Source organism: Psittacula echo (genome assembly GCF_963264785.1).
Source record: "Psittacula echo genome assembly, chromosome: 1".
Lineage (NCBI taxonomy): Eukaryota > Metazoa > Chordata > Aves > Psittaciformes > Psittacidae > Psittacula > Psittacula echo.
This window is the reverse complement of record NC_137735.1, coordinates 108,004,918-108,021,267: the sequence shown is the minus strand read 5'-3', so window position 1 is coordinate 108,021,267 and position 16,350 is coordinate 108,004,918. Positions and strand designations below refer to the sequence as shown.

General features: G+C 44.1%; 1 protein-coding gene across 1 annotated transcript in view; it reads right to left on the bottom strand.

Moving 5' to 3' along the window:
• The window catches only part of PRR5 (proline rich 5), a gene marked incomplete at its 3' end in the record, with an annotated part of 56,767 nt that extends 47,514 nt beyond the window's left edge, over positions 1-9,253 (bottom strand). The window contains exon 1 of the mRNA XM_080628789.1: positions 8,744-9,253. Coding sequence (XP_080484915.1) covers positions 8,744-8,874 — 131 coding nt within the window. The 5' untranslated portion in view covers positions 8,875-9,253. The remainder of the gene's footprint in view (positions 1-8,743) is intronic.
• Between the last annotated feature and the right edge of the window lie 7,097 nt (positions 9,254-16,350).

Genomic DNA, 16,350 nt, shown 5'->3' with positions numbered 1-16,350 from the left:
AAGATGTATTCATGAAAATCATAACAATGAGTGTGATTACCAATAGCAGCATTACATGCCATCATTGTCACTGTTTTCCCTTCTTCCCTCACAATCCTATCTGCAAAGGGAAAATACACATTTTTGGCATGTGGCTCTTCCTATTCAAGGTTGCAACTGAGAAGAGGAGATGACATCTTAAGGCATATTACAAAAAACACAGGGAAGAAGTCTTCCTGCTCTGTGCCATTTCTCATTCTGTGTGTCTCTCATTTTGCATGCCTCCTCCCAGTCTGTACTCCACAGTAGCAAGGAACAGCAACAACAAGCCTCAGGGACACTCAGGGAGATGTATTTAGGAGCCACTGAATTTAATCTCACCCCTAGAACATCTACTGAAAAGATCTTCCAAGAATGAGAAGCTACAGCATGCATATCCCTCCTGGGGATGCAGTTTTACCAGTGACTCCACAGTATCTTTTTTCTGAGCTTTGCATCTGACCTCCCTCTGCTCACACTGCACTGGAATATGGTGCAATGAAGCAGCAACCAACTTTGGAGCAATGGAAAGCAAAACTGGGACCAGATTTGCCCATCCTGGAGATACCAGAATTTGGGGTTGCCCAGTCTTGTGAAGAAGAGCTAAAGGTGGCATCTGTTTATAAGGTCTCCAGAGGGAGGAAGCCTGATTCCTCCTGGTGAATGAGCTTGGTCAGCTCTGCCTGGAGTCAGCTCCAGGGCCAGATCCAGACACAAGCAGCTGCTCCCACTGCAAGGGGATGTCACTGCAGGCACTATGCCAGGCAGCAGTGGAGTGTGCCTGGGGATCTCAGGTGCCCACATGAAACCTTCCCAGGTCCATGGTAAGACAGCTGCTTTCAATGCTTGGTGGGAGCAGAAGACTGGGCTGGAAGGTAAACCCGATGCTATGCACAGAGAGATGTGAAATGCAGGCACACAACAATGCTGAAGAGCAAAGAGATGCACTGTTAGGCAAGCTCAGTCACATTCATCTGTGGAAAAAGGAAATTAAAAGTGGCAGGTGAAGGATATGACCTGCTGATGAGAAATGCACAAGCGATAAAAATAGGAACCGCTATTCTCTTTTTTGCTCCTTTGACAACATTTCCAAGGTGTTAAGCATTCCTTCTGCCATGGCGGTCCCTCTTTCCCCCCACGCCCCCATACTCAGACATACATTCGTGATCTAACCCAGCTTATTTTGGCTGGTTCAAACAGACACACTCAATTTACGATTATTTGAAAATTGGCAGCTAAATGTCTCTGGTATACAGTGAAGCGATTTGGATATTTTAGTATTATGAGTAATATGTGAAGTACGATTAATGTAGTGAATAAAACAAGCAATCTTTACACGCTCTTCTGGTTCGGAAATGAACTTTGCAATGTTCCCTGCCAGCCTTCCGCAGAAAAGAATGACTAAATATCTCTCCTAAAAGCCAACATGCTCTCTCTCCTTCTCTCTGGCACTCCTTTCTGAACAAGGGGGAGGTTTTCTCTTTCCAGCTTAACAGGGCCATTATTATTCCTCAAAGAAGTAAGAGAGAGCAAGCTTTTTTAACAAGAATGAAGGGGACAGGTTTTGAGCATTTAAGTTATTATGTGTGTAGTAGAACTGCACCTACATAAAACATCCCCACGGTGATCTTTCAATCTGCCTGGGATCTCCCTTGTAGTGAGGGACAACTTCCTTGTCTGGAAAACAAGTCTTGGCTCCTCTACATTGACCACCTTTCTTTCCTTCCCATTGCAGACAGCAGTGCTTGCATGCAGGGTGCAGGCATGCAGTCCCAGGCTGTGGGTGATGTGGGAATGCCACTGGAATCTGGCCCTCCACACTTGCTGAAGAGGCAACAAAGAGAAATTGGAATAACCGGAATGCATTGGTGGCATAAGCTGGTGTCAGGGTAATAAAAAGCTAGATTAAATCTTCCTAGTTACCTTAAGCTAATGAAAAAACCAAACCCAAGCCTTACTTAAATCAAAGTAATGCTATGGTTTCTATAATGAGCGATTGTTTAAAAGGGTTTAGTCAGAAAGGTAAACCGTTTTTGGGTAAAGAAAATCTGAGCTTCTGCTTACACATAGAAGTCCTGCAAGATGCTTGAGGTGGGTGGATCAGCTTTATTTGCGCCTGTGACCAGCCTTCGCTGAGGCTTAAGTCAATAATGTGTGTAATTAAACTTTTATTTTAATAGTTAACCTGAACTAAAAATGCCTTGTAAACTCCCCTCTGTAATTCTTTTACAACTTGAAAGTTAATAATGGGTGCACTCACACACTGATACTATGCTGAACAACTTCCCTGCAACTGCTGTGTGTGTAAATGTTTGTACATGAACACAGCACTTCAGAGGAGACAAAAAAAAAAAAAAAAAGCCCAAAAGAAACACTCCTCCCCAATCAGTTCCTGAATTGCCCATGCTCAGTACTGAACAAGGTTCCAGTCACCACTCAGGACCAGACCTTACACTGTATGGCCAGTGTTTGCTGTACTGTACCAACAGACATCCACAGAAGCACAGATGTAACCTCCTACTCCTGCAGTGCTGCAATTTCTCCTGCTTAAGAGAATGAGCAGTTTCTAATGTTTCTCCCCCCAGTATCTTCTGCTGGAACATGGCACACTGGGAAGAAATGAGCACTTGAGCAGTGCACCTTTGAAACAAGACACAGCCCCCTTCACACTGCGAGAAAAGGCAAACCTCCCAGTCGCGGGATTATGGTATTTCTTGAAAGCACAAAACCAGTTCATTAGCCAGCTCCTCAACTGGTATGAATAAGGTAAGTTTCTATGGACGTATTATTTAACCTGAGTCCAAGCAAAAGATATATTGTGCAGGCACCTTTCCATAAAAACCTATGCCACAGGTCACTCTTGGTCTGTAGACTACAGCTGGAAGAAGACATTTTGACAGACCAGCAGCAGGGCAGAAAGAAGCCTTTGAGGAAGTTTTCACAGGTCACTGGGTAGGCAGGGAAGAGACAGCATGACTAAAGCAGGCTGGCTGTAGGAAGGGAAATCAGGATTGGAAAACTGCAGACACTAGGGGGTTTTTTTGGGAGGTTGCCTTTAGAATTAAGACAAAATGTCAGGCAGCTCCAGCAATGTACTGAATTTATCCATCCCACAGTGTCCACAGATTGCCAGAAGAAAACTACCTACAACCAAGAAGGCACTCAGAGCAACAAAAATCAATCCAGCAGCCTAAGAAACTTCACCTCTTTGGACACTCATTATAGATTTGCCTGATACTCCAGAGGAGGTGGTTGCTCCAGGACTTACTATTCAGCTTCCTGAAACATGGGGAATGGAACTCCAGCACACCCAGTGCAGACCTTCCCCACTGTTTGCTTCAGCATTAGGGGATCTGGGAGGTGTAAATCCCCAGAGCACAAAGTTGGATGCTCACTGACAGCACTCCCAACCAACCTAACAGCGTGAACACCAAGACAAGGAAGGTGAGAGTTATTATTCTGATTTTTGCATAATAGAAAACCACTGCCTATTTAGCTTAATACCACCAAAACACACATTCCTCTTGAGTGTCTAATTGTACATCTGGACACCACTGCCTTCTGTGGGTGGGAAGCTGGCTCCCTCTAGCACTAAAGTACCACACACCCCAGTTCTTCATTGACTTTTTTAAGAAGCCAAGAAGGAAAAACTGTTGTGAATAAAACACTGTTTTCTGCCAGGTCAGAATCAGTTTGTCCACAGAATTGAGGAACAACTAAAAAGTTGAGCTCACAAGTCTCTGTCTGAATCCTGACCTTCTGGTTTGCTTTGACCATGGCCATGGTCCTCCCAGATCAGCATTTCCTGGCAAAGCAGGAGGAGCAGCCCACATTTCATTTGTGCACAACACACAGGTAATTTAGGTTCTCTAAAACACTCACTACATTTGTATGCAAACAACATGGGTAAAAATATCACGGTGTTTTTTATTTACTGTTTGCAAATTCTCCCCTTTCCAGAACTCCAGGTGAAGTCCATGAGCAAAACCAATGTTGTGTGAATAGTCACACCCTGCAAGTACTGGGTAGTTAAAGGCAACACTCTCATTTTCCAAAGGGACTAAGTGACTTAGGCCTCATTTCCTTTGAACAGTTATGGGAATAGCTAATTAACAATAATTAACCTGATATACTTGCATCAAAACGTCCTTGAAGGCACTCTTGTTCCAGAATAAAGCCTCATTTTTCTGAATTAGCTTAATCCAATAGGGAAGAGACCATTTCCAGCACAGCTTTGGTCCAGCTGCAACTCCACAGGCTTTCCATGAGGCCCTGACCCTTTCAAAATCAGCTTGCAGCTGCTAGTTCATTTATGTTTCTGAAATTTCTACCCAAGGTAAAGCAATCTGCAATGAGGGATAAGCTGCAATTATGAACTGGATCATACAAGTGAAAATAAGCTGGTCTGCAAAACTCCCATCTTCAAAAAGTTTGAGAGGCATTAGTTCACTAACTTCACCAACTATAAACACTACTCTTGCATATGAAGAAGTTGAGAAAGACAGGTAAAGGGACTTCCCTGAAGTGTTACTCAGAGTTACTATCTCTACAGAGTATAGGACTAAGGAGATTTTGGCTTCCAATTACACTTGCATTCAAGCAAGTACAAATATGTCTGGAGGGCTACGGGGAGCAGCAATTCTCCACCCCCACCCCCACTTCCTATTACTGCAGTAGAGGCTGACGTGTTCCATGGTGCTGTGGTGGCTTGACCAGCTGGTAAACCCCCTTCACTCCCCAACAGCTCAGCTTTGTCTGCCCCCCATGCACACACACAGCTAAATTTTCCGAAAAGAGAGCCAGATTAAGGGTTAGGAAAAAGAATGTGATCCTGACACAAGCAGAAGTACTTGAAAATATTTAGAATCATAGAATCAACTAGGTTGGAAAAGACCTTTAAGATCATCTAAATAAACACTAAATATTGGAAGAAAGAAAATTTCCAAGGAGAAATCACAGATAAATATTCTGGTCTGGAATGTTTTTTTTCCACTAGAAAAGCCTCCCTGTGATCTAAAGAAACATTCATTTTTAATTAGAAGATGAAATGTGGCTCCCACGACTGCAAAACTTACGTTACAGAAAGTTGTGCTTATTACAACACTGTAAAAATTAGCCCAAACCATAAATCCATGTCTCCTTGGATTTCCTGCTGATCTCACTAATGTCACAGGCATCTCATCTCTGTTTTCTTCACCTTTTCTTTGCTGTCTCCTACTCCATGTTTCCGTGAATTTTCCCCACTTTCTTACACCAAAGAGGATGCAAGGGCCGTTGACTAGAGGCTTTGCACAGCACAACTCAAGACAGTATCAGCTCCTGATCAGGCATTCTGTGCTAGCTCAGTCAGAATGAAAACCTCACGATGGATTTTATTTGCCCTGAGAAGGGCCCCCCGGCTTGCAAGCTCAAGATTAAAAGCCTTGGGTTTCTTAGTCCAATTGGTTTAGTCAGCATTCAGCCCTCATTTTTTGCCTGAAGCAGAAAGGGGGGGGGGGGGGGGGGGGGGGGGGGAGAAAAGGAATTGAAGACAATGCTAGTGAAAAAATCTAAGCTATTTTAATCCAATGCAAATTCTGCGAGCTGTAACGAAACTGTATTGTTCCACTATGTTGCTGTTGGTTGCTAGTTAATGTGCTCTGCTGGTGTGTTGCTGTACAGATCTTTCGGGGTTCATGGGAAAGCAACCTCAGAAAAAGCTATGATATAAAATCTAATTTGCATAGTAGCAGACAGCAGCTCAGCACTGATTTCCCTTTGATCTAACAGTGTCAAGAAGTTTCACAGCAATTTAGTTTGGAGGTGAAGGAAAGGAATCGGAGAGAAAGAGACTTTCCTTGCTAGTACTGAGTGCTATGTGCCTCTTTCACACTCAACCTTGCGATTAAGCCCCTGCAGTCTGCCCTCCCCTGCTGTCAGAAAGAGGCAGGCACCCTCTGCTATAAACAGTCTGAGGGCTAAGACTAGTCTGAGCAGAGCGGAGGTGGTGGAGAGGACACTGCTTGGCAGCCAGACTGCAGCCACACGCAAACCAACTGCAGAAGGGGAACCGCACATCCCATCCTCCTCAGACAAAGCCCACAGTGGCAGAGCTGCTACCTTAGAGAAGACCTCACCGGAGCAAAACCCTGGCTCCACAGCGTTCCAGGACAGTCCCCAGCAGGGCAGAGGCAGCATCCTTGCTCATCCTCACTCAACCTCACATTTGAGCATGGGATTGGCAGTCTCATGTGGGGCAGGGCCTGCCATGCGGTTGTGCTTTAACCCTCCCCACGTCAGTTTTGGTGAATTTGGTTCAAAGCCTCTTTCAAAAGCAGATACACACATGCCACACCCAGGCACAGCTGCTAACATTAGGCAAGAAAACAGCAGACATTCAAATATAGAACAGCCAGGCTTGGTGAGAGGGAAGAGCTCTGCTGGTGCATCTCAACTTCCTTGATCAGAAAGCTCTTGCGCTCGATATTGCACAGAACGAAACAGCACAGGCAATCCTTTAATTTGGAAGAACAAATGTTCCCATTGACCAAAGTACAGTATGCTAGTCCTCTCCTGGGAAGCTTTAATTTTGCAGGGTGAAAATAAAAAACCTTCCACAGCCCAAGATTTCCAAAACTCACCAGAGATTTCTGGTGAATCAAAGTTTAGACACTCAGTTTCCGACACTGACATTGTGGTCTCACCAGGAGAGCTGAATCCGCTCAAGATCAGACCCTGTTACATGTGCCAAGATGGGCATGCTCTGGTGATAGGCAGGAGCTACAGTGGGTAACTTCTTAATACAACTAATCCAATGTCACTTAAGCCTCGGCTTTCCCGAGGATAAGCTCCAGTTTTTACAGATTGTAGAATATCTGAGTTTCTTAAAACCAATAGAGGATACAGGTCTTTTTGAGCCTGAAAGAATTACCCTCACTCTCTCTTCCACTCAGGACAAAGGCTCGCACTCTCAAATAAGTAATAAAGGGCCCATGCCCATGCAGTGCATGTTGCTTGTAATCTGCCATCCTCGCCACAGCTTTAAGCAACAGTTAGTGCCGAAGTACATGATGCCCACTTGACTTGCCACTGCAGGCAGCACCAGCCTGCCCTGCCAGTACTCTCAAGATGTCTTGAAGGCCCATGTCACCAAACATCAGGGATGGTCCAGGGATTCCTGCACAGGCAAAAGGCAACCCGTGGCAGGAAAGCACAGTTAGGCCTGAGTTCATACAAAGCAGTGACAGGATGACTTGCAGACACCTATACCAGAAACAGGCAACAGGAGAGTTGTCTAATCATTTGAATGAAACCTGCATATGTCTAGCTCAATAACTGTCAACTGAGTTTAGCCAGAGCTATACCTGACCTGTCCAAGTAAAACCTTTACTCCAGCTCACTTAGGAAAACCCTCCGGTTTGACTGCCTGTAGTTCTTCCCTCTCCCATCAAGCCCAGTAACTGACCTGCTCTCCATTCACATCTGTCTCCACAGCTCCCTACCCACAAGCAAGACCTGGAAATGCTAATCCGTGTCAATAAAAGCTGTCAGCACACCATCACAAAAAGGCTTTGGGGACTGTATTTTGCCACCTTGGTTCATACTATGGAATATCTTACTCCCCGTTGCTTTCCATAGGACTACTGACCAAGTGAAGTCACAACTGGCAAGAGCCAAGGTGGCCCAGTTTAGCCTTTAATTAGCACCACCATCCAGACCTTGGGTACAACTCCAGGTCATATAAATTGTGTGATATCTGAGCAGCAACCAAGTCTCTTTTGTGACCAGTACACAGTTTCAGTGCTTGTGTGCTGCCTGCATTCAACAACTAATTCATAATGAAAACATAAAACCACAAATTGAGTGGTGAGAGGGACAGAGAGATGATTATTTTATAATTCTATTTTTTCCCCTCAAAACTGAAATATCTTTAGCAAATGTGTCTATAGGTCACTGGTGGTTTTCTTCCTACAGCTCTACCACCATACAACTACGAAACATTACAAATGACACTTTCCGAGCTGTGACCAAGCGGAGATGACATTCGATTTTCAAAAAGGACATAAGAATATAATTCCTAACCACTCAGACTCATCTTTAAGAGTGTCACCAAATGGTCATTAAGATGCTTTCTGAGTATCTGTGCTAAATGACAAAACAACAAAATGTTTGCATGGGTGTTTTTTTTTGTCAAACAGTAATAAAACTCAAATGTATAAACACAATAAAGGAAACAATCAGGGCTTATTTCTCTCTGTCCAAAGTTTGTGTGCTTGCATGCTCACATACACACACATTAACGTAAGAAGATTGAGTAGACTTTGTCATATCTGTATCGACAACCAGCAATATATATAGTTATGCAGATAAAGATAATGTAATTTAATAGTTGTGCATATTTAAATCTTTTATAACTAAAATAAACCAAATCAACCTCGAATTAGAGTATCTAGATAGACACAAAGACTATTTCTAGCAGGGCCCTTTGAAATAAGTCCTTGTCCATCACAAGGAAGAGCAGGCTGAGCCATCTGCAGGAAGGGCTCTCTGCTATCAGCCTTGAAGAGGAAGGTTAACAGCAATGGGGAGAAAAGCCGCTCCCGTCTTTTACTTGAACGCAAACTGATATGTGGAACACGCAAATGCAGAAGCCTGACATACTGTAACCTTGCCGAGCTCGGGGCAAGGCAGCCTAAATAATCACGGAGAGGCTTCAAGGGAGTCAGCACATCGTGCGAGACCTTACCTGTTCCAGGTAGCGTTGGAGCAGGCCCGTCGCTGCTGGGTCCCCCGCTCATCCAAGGCTGCCTGCTCTCTCTTGCCCAGATCACTGAGGCTGGGCGAACTCATGAACTTCAACCTGCGAAGAGTCCTCATGGTCAAATGTGTGTTTGCGCGTGGCAGCTACAGATACACCATCCTGTTTACACACACACACACGCAGCTGGAGCAGCAGCAGTGGCAGCAGTGCGAGCAGTTCCCTCCGTTTGCTGTTCAAAAAAGAAACTTAAAAAAAAAAGAAGAGAGAACCAGTCTCTACGGAGCACACCTCTGCCAGCAAGAAAACAAACCTTTAATCAGATCAACTCTGACGTCATCAACTGTGGTTAATAATTTCTCCCGTCCTTTCAAAAAATAAAAGTCAAACTTCTGGCTGCTGCTGCAGCACTTGGAAGGGGCCCCTTGCAACTGCAGCTGTCCCAAGTGCGAGGGCTTGCCCTCCCCCTGTCTCCGGGCACCATGACCTGGGAATCTCGCTCAGAGCCGCGGTGGCGTGCTCCACCTGTCGTGGGAACTGCTCGGCTCCTCCAGCCGCGTGGGGGGCTCTGCGAGCATTTCTCACCCCTTCCCTCCCTCTCTCTGCACTCGGAAATGAAACTGGAGGGCAACGGACAGGAAAAAAAAACCCAGCACCCAAGCAACCAATACTGACGCACTGAGACTATTGGAAAGTTTCATAACTGCTTGTGCCCTGCCACGTTACGACACTGCACACACGCGCTCTCACTCTCTCACTCATACATATACATAGGCACACTCCCGCTCTCCTGTACGCACTCAGCACAGCCTCACGGCTCGCCTGAGAGCCTGCTTCCGCTGGAAGTGTCACATAAGCCACGAGATGGGAAGTATTCACAAGCGACACAAGTGCAGAATGAAAAGCGCTGGTTTGGGTTTTAGCATTTTGAGGAATTTTTGGTGATGCACAGAAGAGCCAGACGCTTTGTCTTTCTCTGCCTTTTTATTTTTAAATCAAGATAACAGCTGCACAACTCGGGGCATACTTGGTTTCTACAAAAGCCCCAGGTGTCTTATCTTCAAAGGAAAAATCTTCTGTCTCTGACTGCAGCACTGGAGCTGAAGGATATGCTGCTACAAGACTCCAGCCTGTGCTTAGCTCGCTGTCACTCATTTGTGGTTCTGTTTTAAATTCAGGATTGCCTGGCTCATCTGCTGGGATGTAATGCAACAAAACAGGGATTAGCTTTCTCAGAAACAAAATTGTTTGCAATAGACTGAGCCAGAGCATAAGAACTGCTCTTCTATTGCTACTTCACTGGTCTGCAAATTAAAAGCCACAAGGGAGTAACCTTGCACTCACTGGAAAGGCGGCTGCAATACGGAAGAACTTACACCTTCTTTTTTTTTCCACACTTTCTACTTATTGTTTTCATCTCTGATCACCTATTGTCTAGACTCAGGCTATAATTGGATTTGTTTGTGTCCAAATAATATGGCAAAGCTTACATTACAGGAGAACTGAATTTCTCACAGCATGATCTGCCCTATGTGCCCTGTGTGCATCATTTACTGACACATCTTAATGAAAACTGATTCTTTTCACTACTCACCCAAACCCACCTAAATTTACTGCATATAAATATTTACTTCCAAAATTTATAATCGGTATTACCTCTACTGGAACCAGCTGCAGAACTACCTAGGAACTAGATGCATTTTAACCTTCAGCAGTACTAGTTTTCCCAGCCCCTTGGATAAGCATTATATTGATTGTTCTTCCCACACCAAAACCCTCAAATACACAAATAAGCATCACAGTAGATGGCACATAGATACCACTTCACTTTGGAAGGGACCTGCAGCTCCACATCTAACCTATGCACAAAGACATCGCTATCCCCGGTCTCTTCCAGATGTTTAAATCCTTCAAACAAACGAACATCAATCCACTATGTACACAGCAGCAAAAGGAAAATAAACACAATAATATATGGCTGTATTCTAAGGAATGAGACAGCTTCTACAGCATACAAATCAGTACCCAAAAATAGATATAGCAGAACACTGCTTTGTTCAAATCGGATGAAGGGCACTCCATTTCCAAGGATAATACAGCCAAGGAGAGCAAGGGAGCACAACTGGGTCTGAGCTTCTGCTGAGAGCTCAGGTAAACGTGTGTCTAGCCTGTTAAGTGAAACAACTAGCTAGATAAACTTGTGGCAATATAATTCCATCTAGTTTCATTTTCCAACTAGCTCAGTTGCTTCTCTGCTTCTTAGTTACTGCGAACTCACAAAATATTATTGAGACCTCACAAAATATTATTATACTGGATTGAATCCTTGGAATTTTTAACTCTTTGATCTCTCAGCAGCACCAGAGATGGACAAACCATACCCTCATGATATCAGTATGTCAGCAGCTATGTAATAATATTTCATCTGCTTTTTTTCCTAAAATCCTTCACTAGCTACTTGACTGAACCCAATGAGCTGCTGTATCAACCCTGGATATGCCAGCCAACAGCTGCAAAAAGCAATGCTTCACTTCCTCATAAAATGCCAAATCCCAAAAGATGGAAAAAAAAAAAAAAAAAAAAAAAAGGACCTCTTTCCATCTGTACGTTGAAATATTACACCTTTAGAAATCAGACTATTTTTATGCCACTCCATCAATCTCAGCAACCAGTACTAGATTCAGAGTCAACACATGACCGAAACACGTGGGAGAGGCAGCATTCCAGCTTCCTGAAAAATTTTAGATTGAGGTAAGAGAGAACAGACTTTCTCTACACTTCTTCCTTCTTCCTATGATTTCACATAATCAAATGTTGATTTATGATAAAAGAAATAATTTTCAACAAGGTTTACCTGTACCCATAATTACAGAGTAATACTTCACATTTACATTGTGTTGTGCATCCACGGGCATCCCTGACATTCATTAATTCAGCTTGAGCACCTCTTGGGTATGAAGGTAAAAGATATGATCCACACTTCAGCGTTACAGTGAAGAAGCGAAAGGCAATGTGACTTGCCCAGGCCACCTCATGAGCAGGTGGCAGAGATGTCAAGAGATTCCAGGACTTCTGCCTCCTGTTCCAGCATATTACTGAGAGGATGCGGCAGGGATTGGGTAGCCAGGGACACCTTGGGCCCGGGCAGCTGCAGGGCGATGCAGAATACAGAGCTCCTCAGAAGGGCTTGAGGTGCAGCCGCTCCTCAGCAGTCACTTGCGAAGAGAGTTGTCGCAATACAGCAGTGCTTCAGGATTGAGAGGCTAAGCGCAGAGATTGCTCACTATTGGTCATGGAGAAGGAATAAGAGCACTGACTGAACTAATTGGGAGGGAGGGGAGGACAGGGGATTGGCGGGGGCCCTCCTGTAGGCTCAATAACGAGCACTACAAGGTTCTTAAATAGAACAGCTGCACTCAGCACATTTACAGAGCTGAGACTGTAAAGTACTGTTACGTTAATTCATTTAATCCCAGCATGCCATACACGGTGCTAATACCACTGTTCCACTCACTCGAAACCTGCAGCTCAAAGGTTAAGTGATTTAATCAAAGCCACACAACCACCTCAGTGCGGAAGGCACATCCAGCCCTAGCTCCTGCTCCCTCCCTTTCCCTTCAACATCTCTCCTCATAAAAGCAGGCCTGTCTCTACTAGACACCATTCTTTCATCTGTGGGGCCCACATCCTGCGGGGGACTGCATGGTAAATCCCGGAGCCGCCATGGTGCAGAAGACGGAGGGGAATTCTGTTCACCTAGACTTACTTGCTATCTTGAGGCCTAAACCAAAGTACAGGTACACGAATATAGGCTGACAGCCCAAGAGGATTTATGCTGTTATTACACGAAGACATTAGCATACAGATCCAGGACCTCATAGCAAACACTGCTTTAAAAATAATCACCAAAGGTAATTCCATAGTTACCTCCTGGTATGCTGGTAATGCCTGCCACATTCTCACTGGGAGCTGTGGTTTAACAATCCTGTTGCTGCTCCTAGCAGATGTCAAAAAAATCCAGGCGGACCTCCTCAAGCATACACTTGGTTTCAAAAGAATGAGATTTGCTAAAAAACAAAAAAACAACAACCCAAACCAACCAAACCCAAAACAACAACAAACCAACACCCTCTATTTTATCTACATAATGCTATGTTAATTTTGACAGTACAATTATATTGTCTTCTTACACGTTTCTTCCTGACTGTGATAAGAGGGGAAAGGAAGCAAAAAGTATTGTTCAAGAATGAGAACATTAAGAAATTCACAATATATAAAATTTGTAATAAAACTGCCATTGCTGTGACTGCTACAAGTCAACGTGTCTTTGGCTACACCGGGCTGCTACTGCAACGACAGGTTAACACTGCAGCATTATTGGTGCCAGTGGGAGGGTATAATCAGCTAGAGGATTTGCTATCTCAGCTTTACTCACCAGAGGTTTGCTGTGTAAAAAATAACTCAATAAACATAAATTTTAATTAAAGGAATAATAAAAAAAGGCATGCTACTTCACTTTATCTCCCCTCCTCTTTTGGAAAAGAGAGCGGAAGTCCCTATGGAAATGCTGAATGGTGAGTGCTCTACAAGCAAAGAACAAAGAAGTAAAGTGTATCTATGGCAGAAAGGAGTTAAAAACCTCCTTTGACAAATGCACTTCAGTTTTTCATAAACCACACCACAAAACTTAGGGCATGCCTTGACACATGCCAAAGCTCAGGAATTAGTCCTCTGAAAAACTACACTTCTTAAAGGCACAGCACATCCTGCTGCACCAGCAGAGGAGGGGCAAGGCAGAAAGGAAGAAGGAGATGCAACTATCAGGAAAAAAACAGAAAGAGCAGAGGGGGAACTGAAGTTGCAAATCTTATGACTCACCAATTCCTTTGCTACAATATCTACATAGAGCTCCTTTATCATCAGAAAACAAAGAATAAAGAGAATAAAGAAAGCATGAAACTAAACAGGCGCTATTTACACCCTTCCCCCTCCATCCCACTGACTGTCTGCAACCTCTGGAGATAAAGCCACTCTCAATGACAGTTTCTGGCTGTTGTTTATTGAGGCTGGTCACAGGACAGCCCTGATTTTGCTAGTCCTTTGCTTTATTTCTGCCCTCACTGCAGCCAAGCACCGATTTACGGAGGGGACATGGGCTTACTAGGCCATCTCCTCAACCTCTGAAACACCTCCTGTGTACTTCCTGTACCTCTGCACCCTGTGTCTGCATGACCACAGTGTCTCCCTTTAAACAGAGCTGAGCTTTCTTCTCCTTCAACTGCATGAACGACTCTCACATGAGGTTTTTCTTTTATATTGTCAAAAAGAAGAAATGCTCAAGATAGTATCTCCTTCCCAAGCAAGCAGAAGGTGATACCTAAGAAGAGTCCTTTGAAAGGGATGCTCTGTCCCCCTCACCATTCCTGCAGTACCACCTGCAAGTGCAGCCCATCCTACAAAGTTTCAGACCTGATCTGCAGGCAGCCATGGCTGCTGCAGTTCCACTGCCTGCCTTGGAGATAAGGCTGGCTTGCACCAAACACGGACACCCATAATCACTGCAAGCTGTAGAGGATCAGGGCCAATTTCCTGGACCTTCCCTTCCCAGTGCTGTTCAGTGAGAGGGAGAGCAGCATGAATACGCCTAGGAGCGTTTCTCAGTAGAAACTGAAACGAGCATCTGACCAAAAGGACCATGCAGTCTGCAGCAACCATCTGTGTCGCTTCTTTTTACAGTTTTTTACTGGATGACACTTCTTATCTATTCACTGTCTGTTTGAGCTTCCCAGTCTCCCCACCTTGCTCCCTTCCTGCTCCTCCATCGCCCTTTGCTCTTCTGCTCCCTCTTCCTTTTTTGTTTTTCTTGGGCAGCTAATTCTTCCTCAGGCAAAGTTTTCACATATAAAGGAAAGGGAAAGGAAAAAGAAAAAGGAGATCAAAATGCTGGTGCTAGCAGTGTTTGCAAACCACTCTTCGGCTGTCTGTAAGGGAATCAAGTCTGTCTTCGCCTGTTTGGACTGTGAGCTCTTTTTCAGCTCTTCTTTACCCTTTCTACTTGGTGTTTGTATTCCAAGCAGCAAAACAGGGCCCCAATCTCAGAATAACTCCCCAGTTACCAGCCTAATCTAATACAGGTCAGAAACCTAGCCATACCTGTAAGGAAACCTTAGCTCAAAGCACGCATGAAACACTGTCCCCTTTGCGAGCAGCAGGTTTTGGTCTACAGAGCATAACAATATAAGCAGTTCTTAAAATAACAGTATACAGCCAAATCTTTCGTCCTTGAAATGAGGAGAGAATTAGGATGGGAATAGGCTGGTTACACCTCCATTCAAAATATCAAGCTTTCCATCAACTGGCATTTCCCCTAGCTTGCAGTATCAGTCCTCATTATCTCTTTACAGGTTCTGGGAATTAAAGATAGTGCAGTGACCTGAATAAGCGTGATGGTTATGTTGGAGTAGGAGATGATCGATGCTCTGGATTATAGGACCTGCAGCATTACCACCTTCCATTCACATTACTTCCAGGGAAGGAGGTGGGTTTCTGAGCACCAGACATGACTGTTTCAGGTTTCACTGTTGGCTACTCACCAAATTCACAACCCACTGCAACCAGCGTATACTCCAAGGCAAGCCCACAGCTTTGCTGTTAAATGGAAGTCAAACCTATAACTGTGATTTAGAAAGTAAGGTCTCAAGAGTTCTGATCAATAAGCAAATCAAGCATTTAAAGTGCTTTGTGCTCTTATTGCAAGATCATGAGATAGAGGAAAATTAATCTTACAAAGTAACTGAGCTCATAACACATACAATTTTTTTCCTTCCTGAGCAATATGTGAATTCTTTCCTAAATTGCCTATCTTGCATAATTTTAATTGGATCCTAGTACACCATGACCTTGATATAGCATCTACAGTATCTCAGTGCTGTCTTCTACAGTTATATATGGTACAGCGCCTTCCAACCCTGTGAACCCTGGGAGATCAGAATTGTGTTCTGCACAATGCTGTTTTTCTTGCATCCAAACATTTCTGATTCAAGGTCTTCCAAGAAGGCTTTGATTGCCTTGGAAGGTCACCAAGATAAAGAACTCACTTTGGTAACTAGCTTGAGTTTCTAATAAACTGCACTGGCGGCCAGCTGTTAGTTACGAGTGATATTCTGACTTCACTCTCAAACCCAGGATATTACTTGTGTGATGTTCTCTCTAAGAACGTGAGCATGGCTGGAAATATGAACCATGTCTTGAGATTACTGCCACCTCCTCTGTATAAGTCAGGGAGGTCACTTCAGTTCTGAAAAATGCAATGCAAGGGACAGCTCTGCAAATTTGGGGGATCCTTCACTCTGGTGGTACTTCAAATGGTGCTAGAGCTCTCTGGCACAAACCCTGTAGTATTGTAAAAGTCACAAAAGCCTAGCCTTCACTACAAATGGATTCTTTCAGAAAATTTATCATTCTCCCTTTGTATCACAAGGGTAATTCTGTGAATGGAAAAGCTGCCAGAGAGATTTTAAAGATAATCCAAAATTGCAACACCTAATGGTATAGTTGGACTCTGTAGTGTTCAGCATGGTAGAACTTTCGTTAGG